The 11579-nt window shown below is 34.3% G+C and overlaps 2 protein-coding genes across 4 annotated transcripts; one reads left to right on the forward strand and one right to left on the reverse strand.

Moving 5' to 3' along the window:
- The first annotated feature begins 1523 nt into the window (after nt 1–1523).
- On the forward strand, nt 1524–3570 carry LOC147279393 (uncharacterized). Of its 3 annotated transcripts, none has more exons than XM_086251386.1 (3): nt 1524–1777; nt 1957–2169; nt 2963–3570. In XM_086251386.1, exons 2-3 carry the CDS (start codon nt 2038–2040, stop codon nt 3446–3448), a joined length of 618 nt encoding a protein of 205 aa, XP_086107512.1. In that variant the 5' UTR covers nt 1524–1777; nt 1957–2037; the 3' UTR covers nt 3449–3570. The 3 variants fall into 3 exon arrangements, with proteins under 3 accessions (XP_086107512.1, XP_086107513.1, XP_086107511.1); XM_086251387.1 differs by having other exon boundaries at nt 1968–2169; XM_086251385.1 differs by having other exon boundaries at nt 1525–1777; nt 2014–2169.
- Nucleotides 3571–3893: 323 nt separating this feature from the next.
- LOC147279394 (DNA-directed RNA polymerase II protein) lies at nt 3894–11281 on the reverse strand. Its single transcript, XM_086251074.1, has 14 exons — nt 11141–11281; nt 10668–10759; nt 10369–10456; nt 9566–9665; nt 9402–9475; nt 9240–9311; nt 8894–8971; nt 8462–8586; nt 8137–8209; nt 7562–7623; nt 7098–7478; nt 5665–5767; nt 4779–5009; nt 3894–4180 (listed from the first exon to the last, which is right to left on the reverse strand). The coding sequence occupies exons 2-13, from the start codon at nt 10748–10750 to the stop codon at nt 4809–4811; spliced, it is 1440 nt and encodes a 479-aa protein (XP_086107200.1). The 5' UTR covers nt 10751–10759; nt 11141–11281; the 3' UTR covers nt 3894–4180; nt 4779–4808.
- Between the last annotated feature and the right edge of the window lie 298 nt (nt 11282–11579).

Raw genomic sequence — 11579 nt, forward strand, 5'->3', positions numbered from 1 at the left:
TCTTGCGCCTGTACCAATAATTTTTCTCTGGTCCATTTGGGATATTCTTGGGCAAACCCCAAAATATTTCAAATTTGGGTATTACACATGCACTATCACAGTCTAACCTTTCCTTCTTTCTAATGTCATTCTCTTAGCAAAAAAGAAAAAAAAAATCCCTTTGCATTTAAAGAAAAGAACATCCTTCAAAAAGAAAAAAAACTAGTCAATGTATGGAACATGAACTTTTTTCCATTGTGGAATAAACTTATTAAATAAATACATAATGTGAAAGAGCGTTCGAATGCTCAATGCTCTCTCACATTCTAAATAAAAACGGAATGTGAGAGAGCATTCGAATGCTCAATTCACTCTGACATTTCTCAACTATTCCACACTAGAGAAGTTCACTATGAAATATATAGAGAATTGAGTAGAGTAGCCACACAAAAAATTTGGGCCAAGCTGAGGGTTAATCCAAGCAAACCCCCTTAAGTTATTTTTATGGGTGAATTATAAAAAGTGGCACATATATGAGTATTACTTTTATATGGTTGGATTTAATATAATGAATTCAATCCAACATAATTATACATTGTTTTGCCACGATTGCTCAAAATTATAGGTGGTTGAAGTCGAAGATTTAAGAAGGAATCCAATCATCCTTGCACTTAGTCAAAATGTGTTTGGAACAAATACCTTTGGAATTGAAACACTTTCCAAGTGCAGAGTACAGATGCTGAGAGATTGTGATATTCTTCTTTTTCATTTCTTTTGCTTTTTCCGGTGCAAAGTAGGTTTGAGTATTGAAGAAGCAGCAATTTCTTTTCTCAAGGCGAAAAGAACTTCATAAAACGACAACGTACAATAATTTTCGCTTGCTGGTAGTAAGTAAATGACAACAAATAAATTGCACAAGGATAATTCACAGGCTTTATGCTGCAAGCCTGCACTATCACAAAAAGTGAAAAAATAAACTGATTGGCCCCTCCAACTAATATAACGACAGATGTGTCATAAATATAAAATGTACTGCCCCAGGACCACTGTGATTAACTTAATAGTCTAGGCCACTAGGATTAATGATTAATCAAATAATTTCTTTTAATTGGGAAAAGATAGATTCAAACTTGAATCAATGAATCTGTTCAATATTATAGAGAATGAGGATTAAACCAATAATTAATTGGTAATTAAATAGTAAAAATAGTAAAAACCCAACTGGCAAGTGGCAACAACCAACTGCCAAGTAGCTCTAAATCAATGGATTAAAATAGTAAATAAATTGTAACTCAAAACCTGTTATTTATATGTAAAAAAGGATTAATAAAACAAAAAGGACTTCTTGGCCAAAAACAAAAAAACAAAAAGGACTTGCTCGTAATTTGAGTCCTGAGTCCTGACCACTCTCGGGCAGCCGCAGCATGGTACTGTATCACTGACCATGCTGCCCCATTGGGCACTGGCCCTACTTCATTGATTTCCAACTTCACTGGCAATCCAATCCTCTCTCTCTCTCTCTCTCTCTCTCTCTCTCTCTCTCTCTCTCTCTCTCTCTCTCACAACACGCACAGAAAGGTTCTTTCTCTGCATGATCAAAATCCAACGGTCCAGAATGAAAGTGATTCCAACGCAAGCTTAACGACGCTTTAGAAAATTAGAACACACACTCAGCTCAGCACAGCACACTAGCACAGAAGAGAAGAGAAGAGAAGCTTCACAAATTCAGATCTCCAAGCAAAAGTCTCACTACCTCTCTAAGCTCTCTCTCTGCTCACCTCCTACCTTCGGCTTTCAGGTACTCACTTTTGTTCCACCTCCATTCCTTTTCTTCCTAGTTTTCTCGGACGTTTTAACTTGTTGATTTATTTTATTTATTTGTTTTTTAATTTGTATGTATCATGTATCATGTATCATGTATCATGTATCATGTATGTACTACTTTGTTTACTGCGAGATCTAACGGTTGGGCCAAAGAGAGGGAACAGATCTAACGGTCCACTGGGTTTGTTTGTTGTCTTGTCTACTTGACAGGGTTACGGTTGCGAGTCCGTACAAATGGAGACCAAAAGGAGAAGTTGTGGTGCTGTTCAACTTGAGGTTACGGTTGGCCAGGGCTCGTTGCTAACGTGCGCTTGGGATGCTCTTGCTACTCTGCTTACCACAGCAGCTCTGCTCTCTTTGGCTCAAGTCAGTTCAGATATTTTCTTTGTTTTCTTTTTCTTCGTGAAATTTTTTTTATCAGTGTCCGGGATTTTATTTCTTATTTATTATTGCAAGGTAAAATAATAATAATAATAATAATAGAATATTCGATGTCGTTTTGTTTGTTAGGGCAGTTAACGACCCAACGGTTTTCAATGTCGTTTTGTTTGTCCTGGAAGTTACAACTTTTATTAACTTGTATGGTTATTTTACTACAATTTGTAAAAAAAAAAAAAAAATGAAAGTGGGTGACCTACACCCTTCTTAGGGCCACATGTGACAGATGAAGATAAAATCATAAGAACACTGGATTTCTGAAAAACGAATATGCTCTTGAAACGAATATGCTGTAGATGTAGGGTTATTAGAAAACTAACAATTTTCTAGCAAAAAAAATAAGAAAACTAATCATTTTTTTAAATTAAAAAAAATTTATTTTTAGACTGTCGAGATCATGTACTAATTAATTATTAATATAGTGATATTTCTATCCACGATGATATATGTAGGGGTCTAAGTTTGAATTATCTCTCTACATTTTTTGTTTTTTATAGAAAAAAAAAAATTGTTAAGATCATGTTATAGTCGATGTAAATTGAGATGTGTTTTGAGATAAGAGTTCATATTGGTTTTTTAAAATAAAAATTATTTTGATTTTCTAAATTAGACTATTTAAAAAAAATTTCTGAACTTTTGAAAACCTCAACATCCATTGCATTCAAGGTCATGCACGTTGTCATTTCCATTTTTGAGTTGCACCTTCATCCTATGGTTTCAGGATCCTATTGTGCTCTCAACAACTTGTGGACAGAAAAGTCAAGGAGACAATGCGATTGAACATTCCAACTTCAAAGCAGTTGATGGTGGGGAAGACGGAGATGAAGAGAAGAACAATGATGAAGATCACAACGATGGTGGCTATGGAGAAACCGAAGAGGACCTATCTTCTGAAGATGGAGGCAGTGGGAACAATCCTAATGGCAAAAGCAACAATTCCAAAGGTGGGTCTGGAGGAGATGACGTTGGGGCGGGGGAAGACAATAGAGAAGAGGAAGAGGAGGGAGATGGCAACAATCGTGACAACGATGACAACGATGATGGTGGTGATGATGACGAAGAGCAAGACAATGACGAAGACGACGATGAAGGTGAGGACAACGATGACGAAGAAGTTGTAGAAGAGGAGGAACCCGAGGATGAAGAAGAGGACGAACCGGAGGATGAAGAAGAGAGCCTTCAGCCCCCGAAGAAGAGGAAGAAGTGAAAGAAGCTTTTTTTCTCATCATGCCAACTATACAATGACGCTATTTTAACTTTGTACCCTATTAAAGGGGAAAGCTTCTGTGCCAGAACAGTTTAAGCTAATTTTGTTGTATTTCGTAGACATTTTATGGTCTAATTAAATAACACAAAAAACAAGAAAAAGAAGAAAAAAGGAAAAAATGCAACAAAACAATCTCTTCTGAAATTTCAAATGTGAAAAAGAAATTACAAGAATAAATCACCAAGGTTGTAGTATTTTGCAAGTGAAAATATGAAAAAAAAAATTAAAAAAAGTTAGGTGATTTATTCCACATTTGATTAATATTGCTTTTGTTTATTTGAACTTAATTAAATAAAAATAATAAGATACACAATAATTGAGTTCGAATAAAAAAAACAAAAGCAATACTAATCAATTAACTACAAATTAAAACTCATGTCACCCATAATCATAAAGATCAACTATTCAAATGATGTTGCAGGGTTTGAGTTAGGTGATATTTAATTTTAAATGTAATATTCACGAGAAGACTAAAATAGTCGAGGAGAAAAAATATATATTTACAAGTGACACACATTGGTATTTTACAAATTATATTGTTTTTTTTTTTTTTTTTTAAGGTTTGGAGGGGCCATGGCCCCTCTTAGACCTTTATATGTTCCGCTCCTAGTTACATAGTCCTGTATGGTCCATGCAGTCTTACTTTTTGAATAAGTGCGTACTTCACCATACCTGTCCAGTAGAAAACAAAAGAGAAAAACATTTGTTGAAGGAGGCGCAAGAATACTCAAAGAAACATCTACAAAGAAAATAAACAAATCATAATTTATCATGTACTACTAAACTGTGGCCCTGGTACATAGGTAATTGATGATGGATTAGATTCAAAATAACCAGTTTGGGTTGAAATATAAACCATTAGAAGTTTAGTGGCCAAAAAAAAAAAAAAAAAACCATTAGAAGTTTAGGTGTTACCACTTTTACACGGCATCAATACCCATGGCCAGTAGCAAAAATTAAGGGCAAGATTTGGGGATCAAGGTGGGTGGCAAGGAGAGGGGTACAAAATTCCACTCACACAAAAAACTGTCATGTTTTAAGGTAGAAGGGACAACACAAAAATAACAGTTTAAACCAAAGAATTTCTTCTTTCCTTGCATGGAAGACACTATTCCTACAAAAGATGACCAATCATAGGATGCCTTTCAATGAACCAGAATAGTAAAGTTTTGACTTTATTTGAGTGAAAAAGTTGGGGTTATACACAGGACTACTAAAAGAGTTTCAAGCATGTATTGTGAAGAGACAACTATCCAAATGGTTAACTTACAATTGGCAGAAAGACCGTTGTAGCATCAAATCATTTCTTTGTGGCATCGATGATCATGGCTCGAGTCCAATGCTCAATATCTTCACATTGCGATGGTGGAGGAGGAAAAGTTGGATGTTCCACAAGATCCCATCCTTCAATAAGGGATTCATTTTTCCCAGAATCAGACAACTCGGTGGAACCGAGAAAGCTGGTGGCATAATTAGGAAGGTTATTTTCACCAAAGTTTTTCTGCAAGGCAGAAGAAAATGTATGAAAATCAAGTACAGTTTTCATGCATGCAAAGAACAGCAGCTTACTGATTTAACAATTACCAAATTATTTCTTATTTCTATATATGCAAAAAGGTGTAAATAATGATATCAACCAACTCCTAACTCAAATAAAACCCAAGACATAAACACACAGTACTGAAACTAACTCAAATAAAACCCAAGACATAAACACACAGTACTGAAACTATGTAACAAGACCATTCCTACAGTAACAATTATAGGCCTTTTATGTATAAGTATGCATTTAGATTTAGGCACCAACGAAGATTCTGCAGTTGTTTATGTCCCTTGTTGGACCACATCATGTCAATGCACAGCTCATTAACAGCATGTGCCAACAGCTGACAATAAAGATTTTACAATCATGGCTAGCAAAGAAAAAGTGGGAAAGATAGAATCATAATGAGAGAAGAAAAAGGAAGAATAACAGTATGGTTATGAATAGGAAAATGAGGAATATCCTTAAGAAGCCACAGCAGAGCAACAATACACTGTGTAAATATGTAATAGTGTAAACCTATGACATTGTTGATTAACTCAGGGAAAAATGTCCGTTAGCTTAAAAAAACCCAAATCTCCTAACAAAACAGAGTGGAAGCCCAAGCATATACCGTCATTGTCATTGCATGTGCACTATCCAGTAGAGTGGTTGACGATATGGCAGAATTCACATTCCATACAGATTTGTTTAATTGTTGAACTTGCTTACATGACCTGAAAGTTAAAAGAGGAAATTCCAATGAATGTTTATCTATCTTCCATGGCATGTCAGTAAAGTAGAGTTCTTCAACAAGAAATTGAGTATTATGAAGACATTTTCCAGTCCAGGTAAAAACATGCAGATATTTCAATATACATAATATACTAATAAACTAAGAGTCTAGTACAGTTCAGAATTTTAGAATAACAGCAATATATGTGTTTCTTGTACCAAAATCATTCTTCCAAAACTCAGCACACATGACTTTAAATCCATTTTCCATTGTTAACATTTGGATATTAAAAAGAAGACAAATGCCTTCAGTAAGAAAATACAAATGAGCAACCTTTGCTAAAGGAATATAAGAAAATACTTAATTTTATGCTCCATTCACTCAACATTGAATCTAATATCTAGATCCCAGATGGCATCAGTACACTGTCCCATAAGACCATTTCAAAATTATGCAACTTGAAAGAATGATCATGCTTTGTTCATGATCCAGGTTCTAGGACTTGAGCCTTCCAACTGAAAGGTTAAAAAGTGTATTACCAATAAATTTGTGTTCTGTTTGACAAGGGATAGCTTTGGCTATTTAGAGGATACCTTAATTTTGTCGTTCACCTCTAACAGTCTTTTTCTTTATTTGGGGGGCTAAAATTCCATCACAGAAAGTTATCAGAGAAATTAGGATCTATTATGACCATGGGGGTGAAGGTGTAGCGAGATTAAATCAATGACTCAGATGATTCTTGTGTTTCCCTGAAACAATGCCATCACAATTTTTCAAAGTTTTTGATCACCTTCCCATTGTCATGCCAATGCATTAGAATAATGTAACATTCCATGCAGTACCAACTTCACTATCGATAAATGTTGTGCTGAACAACTTATGCAAAGTCTATCTGTTGTTCAAGCTTTGTACCATTGGTACTTCAAGCACCTATGTGACATATTTCAAAATGTAATCCTATTCGGTACCACAGCATAGCTAATGGCTCAGTTAAGAACCCAACAATGAAGCACTTAACAGTCTAATTTAGCTGTTACATATAGCATGTTTTAGTTAAAACAACCACAATGATCTACTTTGGAAGAAAATACTCCCTCAGAACTTCATGTTTGCCCAAAAACTGTTAATAACATTTAGAAAACAATCAACCCAAAGTTACTTTACCCCTTTTTACTTTTCATGGTAGATTGGCTAAACCAAGGAAAAATAAAAAAGAAATCGCATTGCAATATATTTTTATTGATTGCAGGTATTACTTCAGTTATGCATAGTAGAACTGACATGAAGGTGCACAGAACATAATTCACAAAGGAAGCTGTGGGACAACGTACCTTGAACAAGCCATTTTTAAAGAAAAAACTGAATGAACTTCCTTGGAAGAAGATAATGTGGCCAACAATTTTGCAAATGCTTCGAAGGTAGATGCTTCAGAAGGGACATCTAAGCATAGTGAGTTGTAACAGTATGCTGTAATGCATGCCACACTTTTCTTGAGAAGTGAAATCCCTCTCTGCAAATCTTTGTGCGTTTCAGCAGAATGTGTAGAAGCGGAAGAATAATTAAAGCTACTACTTCCAGAAGAATCCAGACGGGGTTTCCTCACAGATTCTATTGAAGCAACACCAAAATTACTTGAGCTTCTGTCAGACCATGAATTTTCCCCACTAGCAGAGCAATAATTTTGGCGTGGTATAAAGAGGGGATATTCATTGCTGCAATAACATAAATTTTTTCAGTCAACAGGCTGAGAAATCCAATTCTGCCATGTCAAATAAATAATCTCCGGCCAAAGTACCTCCGAGAAGAAGGACAGGCATCCCAATAAGAATCTCTTTGCCATATCCGGGAGCAAGAACCCTGAAGTAAGACATACCCAAATAAGACAAATACATGTCAAGAGAATCCACAAATACCACATGAAAAGCTTATTGGTTAATCTTAATGAAGCTCCAAATGTCTCTTCAGAGAAGAAAAAAAAAGCACACCTAAGGGAAAAGAAAAATAAAAAGCTTTCACTGGAAGATGTTCCTGGTGAAGGTAAGATTTTCTTACAAACCAAATGTTTATCCAAAATCATGAAAAACAAAATTACATATTATAAGCGAACAATGTACGCAATTTTATTTGATAAATATAAATACAATCATTTTCCTTACATATTTAAAACATTAAAAAACTTACGAAGATTGTAAACTACATTCTTTTCCCAATACTTCCTTATATTATATAATGATCATTAGTACTTTCAAACCCCTAAAGGAGTCAGTCCATAGTAAATCCAGATGCTCAGGAAAGATACAGCACAAATAAAGATATTCAAACCATGGCCTTCAAGGGAAACTTTAAGCCATAAGGGTGAACAGTGCTTACCGCAAATCCTGAGTTATGAAGTGCTGGAGCAGCTAAGTTCTGAACAACAAGATTCAGGAGTTGAACCATGTATCTGTTCTCCAACCATAGTGATCAGTTATTAGTGTAAAACACAATATCCAAAGATAAACATGATCCAACTGCATAGGATTTAACTAAGAGCATAACTTCAATACATAATATATACCCAAAGAGAAACAAAGCAATACTTCTCAGCAATTTAGTGGTGAAATCTTAGTAAGATAATATAATAATATTATCCCGTACCACGATAGTATCCTGCTTATAAAGCATATTTGCATATATAACCTTAAAGAGAGATTACCCCAAAGAAGCAGCAAGCTCTTCTGATGAAACTGAGTGTGGATCTAGTCCTCGTGGTAAGCAGGCATTGCAAATTTGATCATATTGACCACCAGCTCCATCTTTCTTCTTCCCATCTACAATCACCTAAGAGAAAGAATGAACACAAAAAAGCTTGGAATTAAGCTACTCAAACCCCAATACTTGTATAAAGGTATTTTAAAAGTTAGTGATTATTCACAATCGCAGCCCTAAACTGTAGTGAAGCTTTAAATAAATAAAAAATAAAAAAAGGTGCAGCTTTAACTTTACATGTATGAGTCAGTCAAAAGTTTCAAGAAACGATCCTCAAGGTATATCAATCAAATATAATCAACAATTGAGTTCATAATACTTAATAGAAGACTTGTAGGTCATGAACATATATCAGTTACATTTAATTTTTAGTGCTTACCCGACGTTGGGGAAACAATTTGCATATTTGTTTTATAACCACTGACTGTTTATGGAGGCGTTCAGAGGTAATTGCCATCTGCAATTCAGAGAATGTATCCATCATCAACCTTTTTGTTCAATTTTTTTTTTTTTAAAGTATCTGGATGAGAAGGGAAAAAAATACATGGAAGATATAGATCTCCACCCTCAAAACAGCGGAACATCAAAGTGAAATAGACCAAAATAAAAATATACTTATCTTCAAATCTCCTGAGACAATAAAGATATACGTTTTTCATATATCTTCCTTTAATTATAACGCACAAAAGAAACAGCTATATTAAAGGAGCATAAATATGCCTTACATGTCCTAAGCTCTGAGTGCATATAAGGTTAGGATAGAACTTCTCCAGTTGTTCCACACGATTTTTTTCCAACTGCAAATAGAAAATTCAGAAGTCTATACATCTCAAAAATTGTATGATTGAATTGAATGCAAATTTATTTTTTAACATAATATGTGGTACCATAGAAAGGGCCGATTCAAGCACCCCATATTTGACTTTTAGATCATAGGACGTCTTCTCAATCTTAGCCTTTCCTGTAAACTTCTCAATCAGTCTAACAAGTTCATATAAAACTAAACATGAATGAATTTCAATTTAAATGTATTTTGTAATAGGCATCCAACCTTGCACAAGCTGTTCTTTATTACGCCGGAGCTTTTCCCTTAACCTCACAAGCTTCTCATTTTGAAGCACTCTCCAACTTAGTTGATCATCTGCCTTACCCTGACGAATGTGTACATTGGTATAAATAAATTAGCAGAATGCCTTAAAAAAATATGAAGAGCAGTTTGAAATCAGTTATCCAAAATTCGGATGATTGGATATACTAAAATACACTGGAAAAGTAGCAATAATTGGTGAAAGAAAAAAAAAAAAACATACTCATGCACATGCCTAAGAATCAAAGTGAATTATCCCACTGAACTTTTATCACAATGGACATATTTCAATTATATTTGGTCACCCAAGATTTATTCAAGATTAAGTTACTCAATGAAGATGAATGAATAACCTTAACTTTTATAAAATAAGCATCAATTTAATTGTTAAACACTACTGTGATAATTCCATGTTGCAAACCATATTCCTATATAGATTCTATATAGGGTCCATGACTCATCTTTGCATCCTGGGTATATTTTTTTTTTAGTGAAACTCCCCTTGTCTCAAAACAGGCACCTTATTGGAACACTTCCAAATTTCAATCATGTCAAATTCCATAGGCATTTGCAAACATTAAGCTGAGTAATACTGCAAATAACATTATCAATACAATACATAACATATTGTGAAAGACATATTTTATTGTACTTAACTTACAGGGCTCTAGCTCAATATTCTATTTGCACGTAGTGGAATGCAAGGAACACAAAATGAAACAACAGAAACGAGATACAACCTAAGTCCATCAAAGGCAGAAATAAACCTTTGTGACAAGCGCTTCACTCAATCTTGAATACAAGGAATCACGACGACTCTTCAGTGCCTTTAAGCAATTGTTATATTCATTTAATCTGAAAACACGCATACGTGCATATAAGATTAAAGACATGTAAACATGCAAAAATTTAAAAAAATGCAATCTTTCTATAATGATTAGCATGGCTCGTAATATACACAATTAATTTGCAAAATTATTAAAAACATGTAGTTAGTCTATAATGATTTGAATAAGTTCATAATACCAACAAAAAATTGAAAAAGCATTAAGTTCAGATATCATACCTGTAATTGACACAAACAGTACAGATAGAAGCGAGATTCGAATTCTCACAAATAGCACAATTACTGGATTTCCTGTTCATCATTTGGCTTTCCTAATAAAAGACAACACACTCCTCTAAGTCAGCCCCTCCGAAATAGCGAATGAATCTATACCCCATGTGTTTGCTATTACCGAAAATTTCTTATTAAAAATTCTAAAAATTTGGCATTCACGTTCATGTTCCATGACAGTAAGGTTTCAAAGGTGGTCAAAAGAATTGAACAGAATTGAGCTGGAGCTGACAAGAAGGAAGAGGAAGAATCGTAAAAGCAAGTCCATGAGAAATCAGATTCATACTGAAATTTCCGACTCAAAATTTGTTGTGAATTTGTGATGCAACCTACAACTTCAATTCCTCTAATTTTTCCAAACTTTCTCAGCAAACAAACAAACAAACAAATTCATGAAAAATTAGAGAAAAAAGAAAACTTACGGGTAGCTACGGTGGCTGAGTCGTCGACGTGCAATCTATGTAACCAGGGTTTTGAATTTGCGCGCAAAATTCTGTAATTTGAAGTGGACTCGGGATTTTTGGGAATTTTTCATTCTCATAATTTCATTATGAGAGGGCGACGCCTCGACTTGGCGTTTGGCACATAAAATTGAGAAACGAAAAAATAATGTAATACTCCGGGCAAAAAAAAAAATAGAAAAAATAATGTAATAGTGTAATACTAATAATAATAATAATAATAGAGCAAATTACAATTTAGTGCTTAAATTTTACATGTTATTTTAACTTAGTATTTCAATTTTGAAAACTTGCAAAAAAGTACTTTAACTTTCATTTTGTGTCAAAATAATACCTCCGTTAATTTTTCTGTCAAATAAACCGTTATCTGTTGACATGGCAGGAGTATTTTCGTCTTTTT

The sequence above is a fragment of the Dryas octopetala genome, chromosome 7 (genome assembly GCF_963921425.1).
Source record: "Dryas octopetala chromosome 7, drDryOcto1.1, whole genome shotgun sequence".
Lineage (NCBI taxonomy): Eukaryota > Viridiplantae > Streptophyta > Magnoliopsida > Rosales > Rosaceae > Dryas > Dryas octopetala.

Excerpts from the sequence above, each read along its gene's own strand:
- LOC147279393 (XM_086251386.1), top strand. The coding sequence starts at position 2,038 with ATGGAGACCAAAAGGAGAAGTTGTGGTGCTGTTCAACTTGAGGTTACG. Across the intron at positions 2,170-2,962 it reads CTCTGCTCTCTTTGGCTCAA|GATCCTATTGTGCTCTCAAC; the intron begins GTCAGTTCAGAT and ends CTATGGTTTCAG.
- LOC147279394 (XM_086251074.1), bottom strand. The coding sequence starts at position 10,750 with ATGATGAACAGGAAATCCAGTAATTGTGCTATTTGTGAGAATTCGAAT. Across the intron at positions 8,210-8,461 it reads GAGCTTGCTGCTTCTTTGGG|ATACATGGTTCAACTCCTGA; the intron begins GTAATCTCTCTT and ends GTTGGAGAACAG. Across the intron at positions 5,010-5,664 it reads CACATGCAATGACAATGACG|AAAAACTTTGGTGAAAATAA; the intron begins GTATATGCTTGG and ends TCTGCCTTGCAG.